This window comes from Schistocerca nitens, chromosome 10 (assembly GCF_023898315.1).
Source record: "Schistocerca nitens isolate TAMUIC-IGC-003100 chromosome 10, iqSchNite1.1, whole genome shotgun sequence".
Taxonomy (NCBI): domain Eukaryota; kingdom Metazoa; phylum Arthropoda; class Insecta; order Orthoptera; family Acrididae; genus Schistocerca; species Schistocerca nitens.
Window position 1 is genome coordinate 77,495,722 of NC_064623.1, and position 18,123 is coordinate 77,513,844.

At 39.6% G+C, this 18,123-nt stretch overlaps 1 protein-coding gene across 2 annotated transcripts in view; it reads right to left on the reverse strand.

Annotated features, from left to right (window-relative positions):
- Window positions 1–18,123, reverse strand: part of LOC126210428 (sortilin-related receptor-like) — a 204,193-nt gene that overhangs the window by 163,146 nt on the left and 22,924 nt on the right. For both annotated transcript variants that reach the window (XM_049939658.1, XM_049939659.1), the window contains exons 3-7: window positions 17,665–17,832; window positions 11,960–12,205; window positions 8,316–8,572; window positions 1,453–1,681; window positions 428–613 (exon numbers count right to left, since the gene is read on the reverse strand). In XM_049939658.1, coding sequence (XP_049795615.1) covers window positions 428–613; window positions 1,453–1,681; window positions 8,316–8,572; window positions 11,960–12,205; window positions 17,665–17,832 — 1,086 coding nt within the window. The remainder of the gene's footprint in view (window positions 1–427; window positions 614–1,452; window positions 1,682–8,315; window positions 8,573–11,959; window positions 12,206–17,664; window positions 17,833–18,123) is intronic.

Consider the following 18,123-nt stretch of genomic DNA (forward strand, 5'->3'; position numbering starts at 1 on the left):
GGGATACACTGTGTACTTAGCTCCATGAGGTCCTCTACACTCAGATACGCAACAACAGATGATGATTTATTCCAAACACCAAAAGGCACAACAAGGAACGATATTGTAGGCAATCAATTACATCATAGAACAAATTAACTGCTTTAGTTTATAGTCACCCTTTTACTTTTTCAAATGTCTACCGATTTCAGTACGAAGTACCACCAGAAGGGAATCCAACTATCAAAATCTGCAGTACATAGTTAACATATTGGTTAAGAAACATATTCAACATATTTTCATCTCTGATAGCTAATATATGGTACAAAGTGCAAGCTAAAATTACAGGCAGCACACAGATGTCAAGCTCGCAGAATGTACGGAAAATGTAATTACAACATATATAGAAAAAAAACCTGCTCCAATGGGTACATATATAGACACAAACCTGGCGCCACGTGAGTCCTGCGTCAGTGCTGATGAAAACTCCAAAACGTCCCTTCAGTGAAGTTCCGAGTGTTCCAGTTGCCATAATGATGCCCGGTGCCGATTTTGATGTCATCAGAGGAACCGTTCGTGTTTCAGGGTTCAACTGAGCAAACTTCTGGGTGAGATGAAGAGAACAGCCTCGACTCTAAAAAAAGAAAAGGGAAGTCAGATCATAAACAGTGTCAAAGTTGAAGGGGTAGATTACACGTGGAAGCACTTGTCACTCATACAAATGAGAGGTTGTAGTGGTAAATGCCATAATTTTCAGAAACCGTGAATAATGAAACCAGATTTTATCAGTTTACACAAGTTACATTTTGGTTTGTTCAACTACACAAATAAATTTTATACCATAATGTGAGTCTTATTTTATTGTTTTTCAACTTGAAGCAAGAAACTTAGTTCCAGTACAGCACTCGTGGCTGCCGCATCGCAGTTGTGAAGTGGGGCCGAGGCAGTTTCAGATAAGTTTTTACAGTCTGACGATAATTTATGGATTTGTAGTTTTAGCTTGACGATGCCCACTATGGACAAACGGTAGTTACTGTTATTCTGAAGAAGGTTGGGTTATCCCGACTGAAACCTAGGTAAACTCTAGGTAAATGGTGCAACTGAGGCTGTTGGTTATTAAAATTAAAATTGATGCTGGGATGGTTCCTGTGAAAGGGCACGGCTCACTTCCTTCCCCATCCTTCCCTAATCCACAGAACTGATGACCTCGCTATTTGGTCCCCTACAACAAGTCAACTAACCGAAGAGAAAATTGAATCGGCAACTCAGCTGGACACCCAAAACAATGATAAACACAGTAAAAAGGTCAAATATCACTAACACAATAGGAAAAGTTAGAAATGTCAGCACATTTCACAACACAACAGATATCCACTTGAAATTTAATTTCATTTTAATGCACATCACCCTAAGTTGAACCTATTACTAACATTGCCAGCCTACATTTGTGCATTCTGAAAGTAGTTTGCTCACCACATCACAGCTGATGTTCCTGCCCTGATCATCAGTCGTGGGTGGTGTGAGTGGCCTCCAGCGACCTCCCATATCGAAAGTGATGAACGTAGACAGGTGCTGTGTATTTATTTCCGGCACCCGCCCTCCTCCGTGCGGTGAAGTGGGTACGTGAACCTGGGATGCGATGTAGATGCCGCGAAGACCTTCCACTCGGTGCAGGTCGGCAAAAGCTGTATCCGTTGCACGCCTAAAAAAATTTAGACAAATTTATGACTGAAAAGAAGTGCTACAAAATAATATAAATGCTGGTCAAAGCTAAAAATACACTAACGGAGTTGTTATCATAAGTAAAAGTAATAATAAAATGGCAAGTTTAAATGTTTTGCATTATATGTAGAGAATGGTACCACCAACTCTCTCTCTCTCTCTCTCTCTCTCTGGAAACCTCAGAATAGATAACATTCCTTATTTCTTTGTATTCACATTTTCCTATGTAACATCTTTAGGCAACTGTTTAAAATATGTTAGTTCAAAATCATAACTCTTCTACCAAACTTGGATTAGAAGCCGTGTGGTTCAAATGGCTCTGAGCACTATGGGACTTAACATCTGTGGTCATCAGTCCCCTAGAACTTAGAACTACTTAAACCTAACTAACCTAAGGACATCACACACATCCATGCCCGAGGCAGGATTCGAACCTGCAACCGTAGCGGTAGCATGGTTCCAGACTGATATACACAGTGTTTCACTAAGATTCATCAGGTTAGCCCACACAGTTCTTTACATACATTGTTTCCCTTTCTTTTCCTCACAATTTTTTTAATACTCATGTGCTATGAACTTGTAATGTATATCAGAATTCTTTGGGTGTGTTCTTAGACACTTCTTTTGCCAAAGTAGACAGATCTTAATTTCTGACATGTTGTTGTTGTTGTTGTTGTTGTGGTCTTCAGTCCAGAGACTGGTTTGATGCACCTATCCATGTTACTCTATCCTGTGCAAGCTTCTACATCTCCCAGTACCTACTGCAACCTACATCCTTCTGAATCTGCTTAGTGTATTTGTCTCTTGGTCTCCCTCTACGATTTTTACCCTCCATGCTGTCTTCCAATACTAAATTGGTGATCCCTTGATGCCTCAAACATGTCCTACCAACCGATCCCCCCTCCTAGTCAAGATGTGCCACAAATTTCTCTTCTCCCTAATTCTATTCAATACCTCCTCATTGGTTATGCTATCTACCCATATAATCTTCAGCATTATTCTGTAGCACCACATTTCAAAAGCTTCTATTCTCTTCTTGTCTAAACTATTTATCGTCCAAGTTTCACTTCCATACATGGCCACACTCCATACAAATACTTTCAGAAACGACTTCCTGACACCTAAATCTATACTCGATGTTAACAAGTTTCACATCTTCAGAAACGCTTTCCCTGCCATTGCCAGCCTACATTATATATCCTCTCTACTTCGACCATCATCAGTTATTTTGCTCCCCAAATAGAAAAACTCATTTACTACTTTAAGCATCTCATTTCCTAAACTAATACCCTCAGTATCACCAGATTTAATTCAACCACATTCCATTATCCTCGTTTTGCTTTTGTTGATGTTCATCTTATATCCTCCCTTCAAGACACTGTCCATTCCATTCAGCTGCTCTTGCAGGTCCTTTGCTGTCTCTGACGGAATTACAATGTCATTGGTAAACCCCAAAGTTTTTATTTCTTCTCCATGGATTTTAATTCCTACTCCGAATTTTTCTTTTGTTTCCTTTACTGCTTGCTCAATATACAGATTGAATAACATCGGGGATAGGCTGCAACCCTGTCTCACTCCCTTCCCAACCACTGCTTCCTTTCTGCTTTCTCTTCTTTGCTTAGAACTGTGTTTCCATCTGAGCTCTTGATATTCATACAAGTGGTTCTCTTTTCTCCAAAAGTCTCTTTAATTTTCCTGTAGGCAGTATCTATCTTTCCCCCTGTGAGATATGCCTCTACATCCTTACATTTGTCCTCTAGCCATCCCTGCTTAGCCATTTTGCACTTCCTGTCGATCTCATTTTTGAGACGTTTGTATTCCTTTTTGCCTGCTTCATTTACTGCATTTTTATATTTTCTCCTTTGATCAGTTAAATTCAATATATCTTCTGTTACCCAAGGATTTCTACTAGCCCTCTTCTTTTTACCTACTTGATCCTCTGGTGCCTTCACTATTTAATCTCTCAAAGAAACCCCATTCTTCTTCTACTATATTTCTTTCCCCCATTGCAATCACTCATTCCCTAATGTTCTACATGAAACTCACTACAACCTCTGGTTCTGTCAGTTTATCCAGATCCCATATTAAATCCCCACCTTTTTACAGTTTCTTCAGTTTTAATCTACAGTTCATAACCAATAGATTGTGGTCAGAGTCCACATCTGCCCCTGGAAATGTCTACAATTTAAAACCTGGTTCCTAAATCTCTGTCTTACCATTATATAATCTATCTGATATCTTTTAGTATCTCCAGGATTCTTCCAGGTATACAACCTTCTTTTATGATTCTTGAACCAAGTGTTAGCTATGATTAAGTTATGCTCTGTGCAAAATTCTACAAGGTGGCTTCCTCTTTCATTTCTTACCCCATTCCATATTCACCTACTATGTTTCCTTCTCTTCCTTTTCCTACTATCGAATTCCAGTCACCCATGACTATTAAATTTTCTCTCCCTTCACAGTCTGAATACTTTCTTTTATGTAATCATACATTTCATCAATCTCTTCGTCATCTGCAGAGCTAGTTGGCATATAAACTTGTACTACTGTGGTAGGTGTGGGCTTCGTGTCTATCTTGGCCACAATAATACGTTCACTATGCTGTTTGTAGTGGCTTACCTGCATTCCTATTTTTTTATTCATTATTAAACCTACTCCTGCATTACCCCTATTTCATTTTGTATTTATAACCCTGTATTCACCTGACCAGAAGTCTTGTTCCTCCTGCAACCGAACTTCACTAATTCCCACTATATCTAACTTTAACCAATCCATTTCCCTTTTTAAATTTTCTAACCTACCTGCCCGATTAAGGGATCTGACATTCCACGCTTTGATCCGTAGAACGCCAGTTTTCTTTCTCCTGATAACGATGTTCTCCTGAGTAGGCCCCGGCCGGAGATCCGAATGGGGGACTATTTTACCTGCAGAACATTTTACCCAAGAGGACGCCATCATCATTTAATCATACAGTAAAGCTGCATGCACTCGGGATTACAGCTGTAGTTTCCCCTTGCTTTCAGCCACTCTCAGTACCAGCACAGAAAGGCCATTTTGGTTTGTGTTACAAGGCCAAATCAGTCAATCATCCAAACTGTTGCCCCTGCAACTACTGAAAAGGCTGCTGCCCCTCTTCAGGAACCACATGTTTGTCTGGCCTCTCAACAGATACCCCTCCATTGTGGTTGCACCTATGGTACAGCTATCTGTATCACTGAGGCACGCAAGCCTACCCACCAACGGCAAGGTCCATGGTTCATGGGGAGGAATTTCTGACATAAGAATAAGTAAAAAGATAGACTCATCTCTAATGTGCTATTCACATATGGGACATTAAGCTCTATTAACATTCTAAAATGAAGGAAGTTTAGTGTGTAACAGCCCAAGTTTAATGTGTACTACCCCAGTCAATGAGAGATTGGACAACCGAAGACTGATAATTAATGCCTGTCTGGAATGAATACATTAGAAATTGAGCACATGTGATACAGGGCAAGGGTGAGAAGAGAAAATGTCAGATCTTTTTCAAAAGAAAGATTCACCTTCATAGACTTAGGAAAACAAAGGAAAACCTCAGTCTGGAGGCCAGGTGGGGACCTAAATCCCATTCCAGCCAAATAACTGTAGCCTGTCTTGACCATTGCAACACCTTAATGCATTAGATTGGATGGAACAAAAATGGTTGTGTGCTTTTGAAAGGAACTACCCCCACATTTTCTTTCAGCAACTGAGGCAAATATAAATCTATCTCACCAGTTAAAGACTTGGGCCTTGGGGAGTAAATATATAACATTATGAAGTATTGGAATGCAAATACAACACAACATCTTTGCAAGCTCCCTTTTCCTGACTACAAACTTCTTTTTAAAATTTTTGCTTGTTTTCTGCTGCAACTTAAGCCTCTTACACAACTGTGGGGTAAAGCACATAAACTATGCAAACACTGTTTATAAATCAATGTGACGGAAGATAACTCTGCGTACACAGCATGGTAAACCAATGTTTCTGGTACCTGCACATTTTGATCCACTTTAGTTTATCATTCACTGGAACTCAAGAAAACATACATGAGAGTTCCTTTCAGTTTCCAAGACTGGATTCTATGAATTTCTATGATGACAATGTTGCAGGAAAGAACCACAGAAAATACTAAACTCACAGTTCGAGACATAGTGTGCCATACCTGATCCCTTATCCTGTGTTCACTGGAACTCAAGAAAACATACATGAGAGTTCCTTTCAGTTTCCAAGACTGGATTCTATGAATTTCTATGATGACAATGTTGCAGGAAAGAACCACAGAAAATACTAAACTCACAGTTCGAGACATAGTGTGCCATACCTGATCCCTTATCCTGTGTTTGTACAGGCAATCTGTGTGTGTGTGTGTGTGTGTGTGTGTGTGTGTGTGTGTGTGTGTGAGAGAGAGAGAGAGAGAGAGAGGAGTGGGGGGGGGGGGGGGGTTCTTGGTCTTCAGTCTCCCGACAAATTATAACTGGTGCCATCAAATACAGGGGGACATTACTATGCAAGCAGGGATTTGTAAGTGCAAAACACACTGAAGTAATTTTTTAATGATTATTTTACTCTCAGAGTAATATTTTCAAATATTTCACACCTATGAATCAATCTTTGCATGTCAGAATATCATTCTGTAACAGAGCAAGGCTGATCTATCCACTTACTCTATACCACTACTGACAGTGACACATTTTTTTCTTTCTTTGTTTAATCTTGTTTTATGAAAACAGCGAGGTGACCAAAAAATCATGGGATACCTCCCAATATTGTGTCAGACCACTTTTTGCTTAGTGTAGAGCACCAACCTGACGTGGCATGGACTTGACAAGTCGTCTGAAGTCTCCTGCAGAAATATTGAGCCATGGTGCCTCTACAGTCACCATTTACAAAGTGTTGCTGATGCATGGTTTTGGGTACGAAATGACCTCTTGATTATGTCCCATAAATGTTCAGTGGGATTCATGTCGGGCAAACTGGGTGGCTAGATCCTTGGTTCACATTGTCCAGAATGTTCTTGAAACCAATCGTGAACAATTGTGGCCCACTGAGATGGTGCATGTCGTCCATAAAAATTCTGTTTGGCTATAAATGATCTCCAAGTAGCCAAAAATAACCATTTCAAGTCAATGATTGGTTCAGTTGGACCACAAGGCCCAATCTGTTCCATGAAAACACAGCCCACACCATAATGGAGCCACCACCTCGCTCAGTGACTTAACCTGGGCCACAGTTTTGTGGGGCCTGTGCCACACTCCAACCCTGCCATCGTCCCTTACCAACCGATTTTGGGATTCATCTGACTGAGCCACGGTTTTCCAGTCATCTACAGTCCAACCAATATGGTAACGAACATAGGAGAGGTGCTGCAGCCGATATCGTGCTGTTAGCAAAGGCACTAGCATCAGCCATCTGCTGTCATAGTCCATTAACACCAAATTTCACCAGACAGTCCTGACAGATACATTCACTGTACATCCCACGTTGATTTCTGCAGTTATTTCACACCGTGTTGCTTGTCTGATAGCACTGACAATTTTACGCGAACACTGCTGCTCTTTGTCATTAAGTGAAGGCTGTTGGCCACCATGTTGTCTATGGTGTGAAGTAATGTCTGAAATTTGGTATTCTCCACATACTCTCGACACAGTGGACCTTGCAATATTGAATTCCCTAATGTTTTCCAAAATGGAATGTCTGATGCATCTAGCTCCAACTACCATTCCACTTTTAAATCCTTAATTCCCATCGTGCGCTCATAATCAGGTTGGAAACCTTTCCACATGAATCACCCGAATACAAATGGCAGCTCAATCAATGAACTGAATTTCTATATCCTGTGTACACAGTACTAACACCATCTGTACATCTGCATATCACTATCCCGTGACTTGTCACCTCAGTGTATATGATAAATACACACAACGGTTACTTTCTTATTTCAGCAGAAAAAGTTCCATTTTTCACCAGGTAATTTCTAGATTCATGATGCTGATAATCTGATTGGTTTACCTAGAAATAATTCTTACAACAAGGTACCCATAATTTGAACAATGGTACAAACGTGGAGACAAAATTTGGAGTGAGTTAATAAATAATTTTGACTACAAAAACATACTCAGATCAAAAGCCCCCACTTTCCCCTTCTCAGTCAACATTTTACTTTTTCACGAACCATTTATTTTGAAAGCTGTTCATCATCGAAAGATCATTTTTCAAAAATGTTCAATTCTAAAGTAATGATTATTTCCAAAATTCAGATGAATAGTTTTGCAGCCCTATTTTTCTGACTCCAAAAATGATCACTTTTATTAGGAAAACTTGCTAATTAGCCACTTATTCGATCCAGAAAATTTCATTTTTTCCTTAAATTCGGATGGGCTCTGACACAAAGACTTGAATATACAAGCAGGTTAAAGTGGATGTAAGTTACACTAGTCATACCCAGAGGACAACTTTCACTGGATACAAAAGCATGCAGAGGTGCATCAAACCTATCTTCAACCTGAAGACAATTACCACCACCACCACCACCACCACCACCACCACCACCACCACCAATAGTATATTAGGAATTACTGTTCAACATTACTTACTCAAGCCACGAGTTCTTCCATGAACTACCAGGGAAGTAGCAGAAGAAGTTATCGAGTGAAAGAGAGTAAACGCTGGCATCGGCATTGCGTGATGCGTAAAGCGTGGGCAGAATATCCAGATGGCTGGCCACCACAAACACATCTGTGCCGCTGACGTCTGCAATGTAGTATCCGGTGTGTGGTGATATTGTCCTGTCGAACTGTGCTTCCTTGAATGGCGCTCCACGATATGACACCATCAGACTAACTGCTGTTGTCTGCAGAGAAAATTATATTTTTATATGTTTTTTAAAGCTGTAGAGTACTTTGCAATAATTCTTACATTTTTTAACATAAGTAACGCAAGACAATTGGGTTGCCATCACTGGGTGAGGTATTATCAATGTTTAGATCAAACAAATGGATTATTCTTCTATTGTGAGTGCCTTGTCAATAAGAGCAGATAATGGTAAGTTGAAGGGGAAACTATTAATATAAAAAACACAGTTGTATTGTTTCAAAATACAGGAACAGCATGTATACTTCACAAGCTACACAGAACTTTAGGGGAAAATATCAGTTTAAGTAATGAGTCTAAACCTTTTAAAACTTTTTAAAAATGGAGTAGACACCAAGCATTCTATCTGCTGCTTTATACTGTACAAGGAACCTACAGCAGATGCACTTCCTATTGTCAAGACACCGTGTTATTAACGTACATTAAGCTGCACTTTACTGACACAACAGTAACCTGCTATCCTTATGTGAAATGTATGTTGGTGGTACTAGAATCATTCTGTAGTCAGCTTTGATTGCCAGTTCTCTGAATTTTCTCAACAGTGTTCCACAAAAGGAACATTATCTTCCCTCCATGGACTACCATTTGATTCCACAAAGCATCTCCATAACACTCGCATGTAGACAAAACCTATTGGTAACAAATCCAGCAGCATGCTTCTGAAATGCTTTAATGTCTTCCTTTAACCTCACCTGGTGGTGATCCCAAACACTGGAGCAGTGTTCAAGAATGGGTTGCAATAGCATTCCATACACAGTCTCCATTACAGATGAACTACACTTTCCTAGAATTCCCTCAATAAACTGAAGTTGGCCATTCACCTTCTTTATTACCGTTCTTCCAAGATTGTTCCATTTCATACCACTCTGCAACATTACGTCTAGATAACTGATGTGAGTGCCCCAAGCAGTACAATACTAATCCTGTACACTAACATCATGGGATTGTTCTTCCAACTCATTGCATTTTTTTTTTATACAGAGAGCAATCTACTACTCATCACACCAACTAGAAGTTTTGTCTAACTGATCTCATATCCTATGAAGATAATAGAGGGAAACATTCCACGTGGGAAAAATATATCTAAAAACAAAGATGATGTGACTTACCAAACGAAAGCACTGGCAGGTTGATAGACACACAAACATGTTTGTGTGTCTATCAACCTGCCAGCACTTTCGTTTGGTAAGTCACATCATCTTTGCTTTTACACCACAGGACAATCAGCAAGTAGCAGCAGTTCGCTACTCACCCTGTCCGTATATATTGTGACAACTCCTACCATTCGCCTCTACTTGTAGCAACAGCAGATGACAAGCTGCACTGACTGAACACCAGCTATCAGCAAAGCTCCTGCCAGCCAAGGTACCACCACGTCTCCCCAGCAACATCATCTGTCACTTCTGCCATAAGTAGAAACTAGGCTGCCACAATTTCTGGAGTCGCACATACTGAACAATAGCTCGAGCAGTCCCTGTCCTGACTTAGACACGGTAACACTTCCCGGCTGCGCTCTCAGCAGCTTGTTTCACACAAAATCACGTGGCTCATGATATCAGCTGCCACCCTTCGCCAGTTTGCGGCTGACAGCAGTATTTTGCACCCACGACCAGTTTCGATGTTTTTCCACAGTCCAGTTAACGAGAGAAGTGCTACTGTGTCATCTGCACCACCTTCGTGAGCTGTGTTCCCCCAAGGGATGTTCCTTGACTGCATCTGCACAAAGTCTGACACCCAGTTCGCCGCCGCCCTCCACCCCCCCCTCCCGCCTGTTCTATCACCACCTGGATTATTGTGTGCAGAGTAGTGTACTTTAGTGCAGTGAAGTTCAGTGAGTGTCATAATACAAGGCATGTTATGACCATTCTACGCCCGTTTGTTTTGGCAGACCTTTATCATCAAGCACGTCACGGAAATAAGTTGTCTTTTCAACGGTACAGGCTCCTTTGACCTCCAGATGAACCCATCACACACTCAAGCTTTGCCCCTTCTTTCCCTTGGATACATAAGACTTGTGTACGGATATCATGCAGCAAATCCCTTTGTCCTCCTCCTCAACACTTGTCACTTGACTTCTCGCACCACCAGATGACTTTGAACAAAGTATTAAAAAGTGCATTATAGTCTGCACTGTTCAAAGACTCGCCACAAGCAAGGACCCCCCCCCCCCTCGATCAAGAGCTTGAAACCCGTTAAATTTTGTTGCAGTAGAAGGTACATTACACACTGAAACTACAAGAATCTACAGCAATCCTTATAGAAAAATGGCATAAATGAAATGATGTATGAAATCACAGGAAGCTCAAAACATGCAAACAGGCTATAATACACAAGCAGCCTCATCAATGACTTTCAAGTAACTGCAGCAAATTACTAGTGGTATGGACACCACTCGACAGTACCAAACTGTAACACACTGTCAGTGAAAAGTGATTAAAATATTGTTTTACTTGGTCTTACAGTAGCTAGACATCTAAAATTAAAGGAGAAATAAATAGCAATTGCTACAATTTGTATGACATATGAGATCCCTATAAGCAAACATTTTCGTTTGCTCAGCATTTGTTTGAGGTGACCGCTGTGCTGCATATTTTCTACTTGTTAGTTTGAAGCTATTTCATTTATAGGTACAAATAAAAATCAAATGCTTTATAAAATGATTTGTCTAAAAATAATACATGTAACAGATTAGATAAACACTTGACACACCTCATTTGTTGTACAAGATTTCTAGCATTGTTAAAAGGTCCATCATATGTTTCTCCAATCTGTTTTATTTCTTACTTTCAAACAAATAATTTCACAAAACATTTGAGTGATTTTTTCTCTCTTTCTTTCTTTCTTTCTTTCAAGTTTTGTTCAGAATACATGATCTTATTGACACCTGCTTGCTTTCCTAGTGTCTTCTGTTCTCTAAATGTCCTGAATTTAGTACTTGATTTGAATGAAACCATTCTGATACTTAAACATCAGAGTAATGTAACTTTTTATGTACAAAATAGATGGACCTTGATAAAATGAACTTTTTGACATTTCACTTATATAGGTATCAGCAGTTGTTCATGTAATATTTCAAATCAATAATTAAGTTTTTCTTAATTACCCTGATTACTTTCAAGGAATTAAAAAGTGTTTGTGAAACTAGGTCACATTCTGTTCCACTCTATATGCCTGATATATTTTTTAAATGACAACCAACAAATAAAATGGAAAAAATTTAAGCTGAGATGATGTGCTGTTCAACTTTCAATAATTGCGTTCTATGTAATTTGTGATGTTAGATTAAAATGATCAGCACTTTCTATTGTACAAATCTTTGCAGAATTATATTTATCATGTATGTAGTAAGAAGCAGAAATTCACTTACGTTTACACGCCTCGTGGCAAAAGCAAAGTCTCCCTTGATCTGAAAATCTAGAACGTCCCGTATGACAATGCTGCTGTTATCATTTAAGAACAGGGACTTTGACGATATGACCGTGGACTCTCCGGATGGTTCCTGCCTCTCTACGTACAGCAGTGGAGGATCAGCCCAAGGGCCCGACCAGTAGAACGTCCTCACTCGTTGTTGCACTTGAGTAAAACTAACTCCAAAATCTGTTGTCACCCACAGCTGAAAAAAACATCATGCACATGAAGAAATTCTGGACATCAAAAACAGCATGAATTACACAGCTTTTGGAGTTTCTGCATAAAAATAAGGGTAAATAGTTTTCAATTGATTTATTGCACTGTCATGTTGCAATCTATTTTAGTAGCACAAAACAAATTTGAGTCAAACCACTCAAAGCAGTCAACATACCACTCAAATTGCCACTTCAATGACAAACTGTTGAGTAAGATCTTAAATCTTCAAATACATGAAACTTTTCTCAGGTAAAACAAATAATCTGAAAAATTGAGGAAATTTCACAGAGAAACATACACTTAATGAGCATACTACAGTTTTTCACTCTGCACTATGGAGGAGGTTCCAAGATCGAGAGCTATGGGGAGGGAGGGAAGGAAGAACGGGGGGGGGGGGGGGGGGGGTCAGAAGCGGCACAGTGATCAAAGGAAAACGAAGGTCATTATGTAGTACGTGTTGTTAGATATCTCTATTTAATGCAAGGCAAATGAGGATATAATAAAGGATCTCTCAACTGTAAATTTACAAAGGAATCACACTATAAATAAAGTTCTGAGGATCACAGCTTGCAGAGGAGTCTAACAGAAGCATACAGCCACCAGGTCACCAATTTTACCCATGTTTCACACAGTTGTAGTACACATTTAGCTGCAACAAGCACCACTCTAGAATGATTCACTCTTCAAGCATATCCAAGAAACAGGAGGTCAAAGTTTCAAGAGCCTGTAGAGTACAACACAAGTGCAGCATTTGCACAACTCACTAAGGCAGAGGACTAGAAGTCTGACAGTACTGTGCTCCACTCTGTCCCTCCTCTGCCCCCCTCCCTTGATAATAATCTTCCCCAAACAACTGTCTTTCTACAGGGAATCATGTATCTTTGGATTTATTTATTTATTTACTCATTTCGTGGTTTGTAAGCACATTATTAAACAACAGACAAACAATAGCACAAAATTTACAGAACAGACATTTAAATTTTTAGTATAAAACATCTGTGCCATTCATTGACATCAGGAAATCCTGGAAAGTTCCACAATATGACCTGCTAGGACATTCCACAACACTACAGTGAATGGTTTGCCTAACTGCTCCATTTTGGATGATGATGGTGATGATGATGATGATGATGATTGGTATGTGGGGCACTCAACTACACGGTTAACAGTGCCCGTACAAATTCCAAACCTGTGCTTAGCCCAATCTCACCACTTTCATGAATGATGATAAAATGATGAGGGGCAACACAAACACCAAGTCATCTCAAGGCAGGTGAAAATCCCTGACCCCGTCAGGAATTGAACCCGGGACCCCGTGCTCGGGAAGCGAAACACGACCGTGAGACCAAGACTGTGGACGCATTTTGGAGATGGAACCTTACCCAATCTAAAGAGTCCATGCTTCTGCCACTACGGTGCATATTCTCCTAAACATCATATATACTCTGTGTGATTGGTGAAAGGCAGGAAGTTTCCTTCCTACACTGGGTAAGATATGGCAGTGTGAAGGGCAAGTCGGTTAATCTGAGCTGAGGCACAAGTGCAGTTCCACGCCTGTATTCATGTGTGGTTCTCTTGATCAAAGAAAGTTTCTTTATAATATAACCACATCTGGATGGGTAGGAGTTACAGGTTTCCTCGTACACTCTTAAACACACGGAGAAGAGCTGCTTCCAGGGGGTGTAATGTGGCTCAATATGGGCAGCCATTTGCCGGGGTTGGGTCAATCCATATGAAGTGGTCCAGTGATGGTTGCTTGACCATTTTTAAATATTTTAATTTTTTTATATGTGATTGCCCTATATTTGAGAAGTTCGAATCAGTTTTCTACAATAATTTATCTTGCACCTTTACTGGATGTTGGCCATTTTTATTGTAGGCACACGGCGATTTTTCAATCTGGAGACATTAGCAAAAATTTGAATATCTCTGCACTGGGTTAAGTTACAACATTGCAATTGACATGATTGTTTTTAGAAAAGTGTCTTCTACAACATTGTCTATTACACAAAATTCTCGAAATTCAAAAATAACCAGTCAAAATGACCTCCAAAGTTTGGTATCCAAATTTTCAAAAATCCACTTTTTAGGCCCAAAAATAACAAACAAGGAGTGATTTATGAGAATCTATTTTTTTCCCTATAGTTAGATATCATACACTACTAGCCTCATATAAAACAAGAACACTTACAAATGTTTCCTTAATTTTTTATGAATTTTTGAAATTTGAAAATTTTCATTTTTTTGTAAAGTTTGGAAATAGTTATCTCAGGTGGGACTGAATATCAAAATGAGTTTTGCACAGTTTGTGCACCTATATGATAGCAACACACTGCAAAAATTTCAACATTGATATCTGACTGTGAACAAAGATATGGATTTTTAAAAGTGAGGAGATAATTCACATTACAACTGATCTTATGGCTGTTGCCTATTTAAAAGGTTTATTGTTTCACTGTAATAAAATTTAATTGTGACACATTTAGTTAACACTATCACCCAATACTCATTTAGTTTATTTATTTTTAATAATGCAATATTAAACAATAGGAGCTTTCACTTTTGTTCTGTGGTAATAAAAATGCCCATTCACGTTTAGGCTTATTGTCAATAAAGAAGTGCATTACTGCTGAGTGTGGCATTGTAAAAGTACGTTACTGCTGGGTATGGCATTGTAGAAAGGACATGGGGGATAGGCTATAACTCTGTTTCACTCACTTATGCTTGCCTTTCACGCCTTTGAATTCTCTTGCTGCAATCTGGTTTTTGTACAAATGATATGTAACTTTTGCTCCCCGTATTTTATCCCTGCTACTTTCAGAATTCACAGGGTGTATACCAATGAACACTGTCATACGCTTACTCTAATCTACAGATGCTATAAATGTAAGTTTGCCTCTATTTAACATATCTTCTAAAATCAGGCACAGGGTCAGTATTGCCTCATGTGTTCCTACACTTCTTCAAATCCCAAACTGTCCGTCCTCACAGTTGGCTTCTACCTGCTAATTTCAGTAGTATTCATTATTATACCTAGATTACACCTAGTCACAAATGTACCACTACAATTATTGTTGTTGTTACTATGGTGCCCAGGGGTACAAGCCGCAACATGCATGACGGCTGTAATGTGCCTGTCAATGGAATGCAATGCTCACACAGTCCATAGCAGCCACTTGGGATTTTCAAATATACCCCCTAACTGCCAGGAGAGGTACTGATAGCTATGGACCACTGGGCAACTGGCCAGGCAACAGCAAACTGCAAGACCACACGTTTTCTCTTCCTGGAGAGTAGCTACTTAAGGAAAGCCAGGGATCATTGCAGATAGTTCCCGTCGAGAACAGATGGCCGATTTGTGAACCGAATGCTCGCAGTCCCTCGATTCTGCTCCCGTCGATGTGCAATCTGTGACTAGAGTCTAACAACGAGAAGCAGGCTTCTGCAGTGTAAAACAGCTCTCTCCAGGTACTGGTCATTTCAGTGTTTAGTTCCAGCCCTAGTGAGTTACTTGGAGCCAAATCCACAGATCTGTATTTTGTTTAGAACCGCAGAAGAGGCTGAGTTGATTTGTGACTATAATTGTGATGAACAGTTTTTTGGTTTTTGGGATTCTCTTTCATTTAGGAAAAAAAAAAGACTGATTTTGCAGTTGTTACGGTTCCTTTCTATACAAACATCATTCCTTGTAGCAGTACAAGTGTTTGGGAGAAGATGATTGGGTACAGGTAGGGGGAGGGGCAGAAGAATTAAATTATATTATATCCAAGCTTTTAGTCTTGTCCTGATATCGCAACTCAGTGACTGGTGCTCTCGTGCAGTAATTCAATAAACTCACAAAACTGTGAACCACAGTTTCTCAAATATGCTGAAGAAACACCTGGTACTACACCAGAATTTCTTACATCTAGCTATGAACCACAATTGTGCAAAAGTGAGCAAAATCAGTGGTCCATTGAACACACACTTCCCTCGTCACCCGTGTATCAACAGAAGAGAGTTTCTTACGTGCCAATGTGACAGAATAGCTGAAAGGCCAGCGTGGCAACAGACAGGCACTACTTGTATAGGATGATAGTGAAAAGGCCCGAGAGCTCTATCTACACTTACTTTTTACACCACATAAACAAAAATTGTAGAATGACACCTGCCTCAGTGGCAGAGTGCTGTTGTTACAAAACTTTACCAGGCAGGAACTCAAGTTTTAGCCTTTTTTCCTTCTGCATACAACATTCTTAGCAACTGAGGTATACTGATATGCTCTCATTTTGAAGACACTTAAATTGGTCAGTGCCTTTCTTGAATTGTTACAAGAAGAGTATTTCCCACCAAAAGCAACTGCACGGATTTCAGTTGAGGCCTGTTGCAGTTATCATCATTCAGTGAGGTTCACAAAAAGTGAACTGCCCATTAATGACTGAAATAACAGAAGCAATGAGAGGACAAATAAACAAGATGTACTTAGGATAAAAACTAACTGTGAACACTTACAATACGAAGAATCTTTCAATCAATGAAAAAGTGGGCCATTGCCAGACAGTAATCAACCCCGAAAACTTATCTCGGCAGGAAATCTGGACCTCATAAGAACAGTTTTACTTAAGAGGCCAGAACTTTTGGAACATATGATTCTCAGGAGGATAGTACAGCCTCAAAGAGGAGAAGACACTCAATACAGAAGACAACTGAACTGAAAAGTGTATCCCACATAGAGACATTCCCTGACACTGTCAGGAAAAGACAGAGCACATTCTTCGGACACATCCTTAGAATGAACCGAGGGAGTTTGAGACATCAGATAACACAGTATCTTGTGAACAAGAGACCCAAAGTACGCTAGATCTGAGAGGTACAAAGGGGTCTGGAAGAAATATGAATAGAGGAAAAAGATTTCTAACAGGGTTACTTCCAAATTCAAGCTGTCGTGTGTTTCCATGACAAAATTACACACAAGGCAAAAGCATTGTGGAAGAAGAGTGAAGGAAGTTGCAAAGTATGAGAATGAAAGAATATTGGACAAGGACAAAGACCAGCAGAAATAAAAGATACCTGAATTAACATGGTCTCAGATAGCCAAAATGAAAAGTAGTAGTAGATTACTTTGTGCAGAAAAGTTTTATGATGTGAAGTAAATTTCTTGTCAATGAAAGTTTCACACTATTTAATCATTTTACACAAAAGACTGTAAAGGAAACTTTAGCATTCACTATAGCGGTTGAGCAATAGCACACTCCTCAATGTACTAGCCACGGTCATTAACATAAGACCGAGCAAGACTGGTACCTATCATTCAAGAGCACACATTTAGCACAAGAGTTTATGCAAATATTTATAGAAACTCGAAGCATTCCAGCAAAAAAATTAATTACAACACACTAACAACTATCTGTAACCAATATTTAGTACCCCAGAAAACAAACAGAGCTGCAATGACAATATACTCACCCCACGTTCTTGATGTTCTCTGTCAAGAATCAAAAATACCCGTGGATCAGAGTCACTGAAGAGAACGTCAGATGGCGTGAATGATATATTAGTATAGGACACACGTATGCTGTGTCCATCGTTTAAAGTTGAGTACACCAGTCTGTTAGCAAGGTCCGTGAATACAGTCTGTAAAAGAAGCATCAAATACAGTGTATTATAAGTATTCTAACACACAAAAATTAAAACATAGTGAATGTGTGAATACCTAGCCTCAACCCCCAGACACATTTTCTGTGATGATCAGTTTTTGCACTGTGCACCTGGAATCAGCCCAAACAAATACTGCTCATCAAGTCTGTCATGTGACACCCAGTGTTGATAGAAAGCATCTGTTTATTTCTCATTACAAAATTATTTTTAATGCAGATATTTATGTGCCCATTTGATACAGCAGACCCAAATTAGTCTAGTGCATTA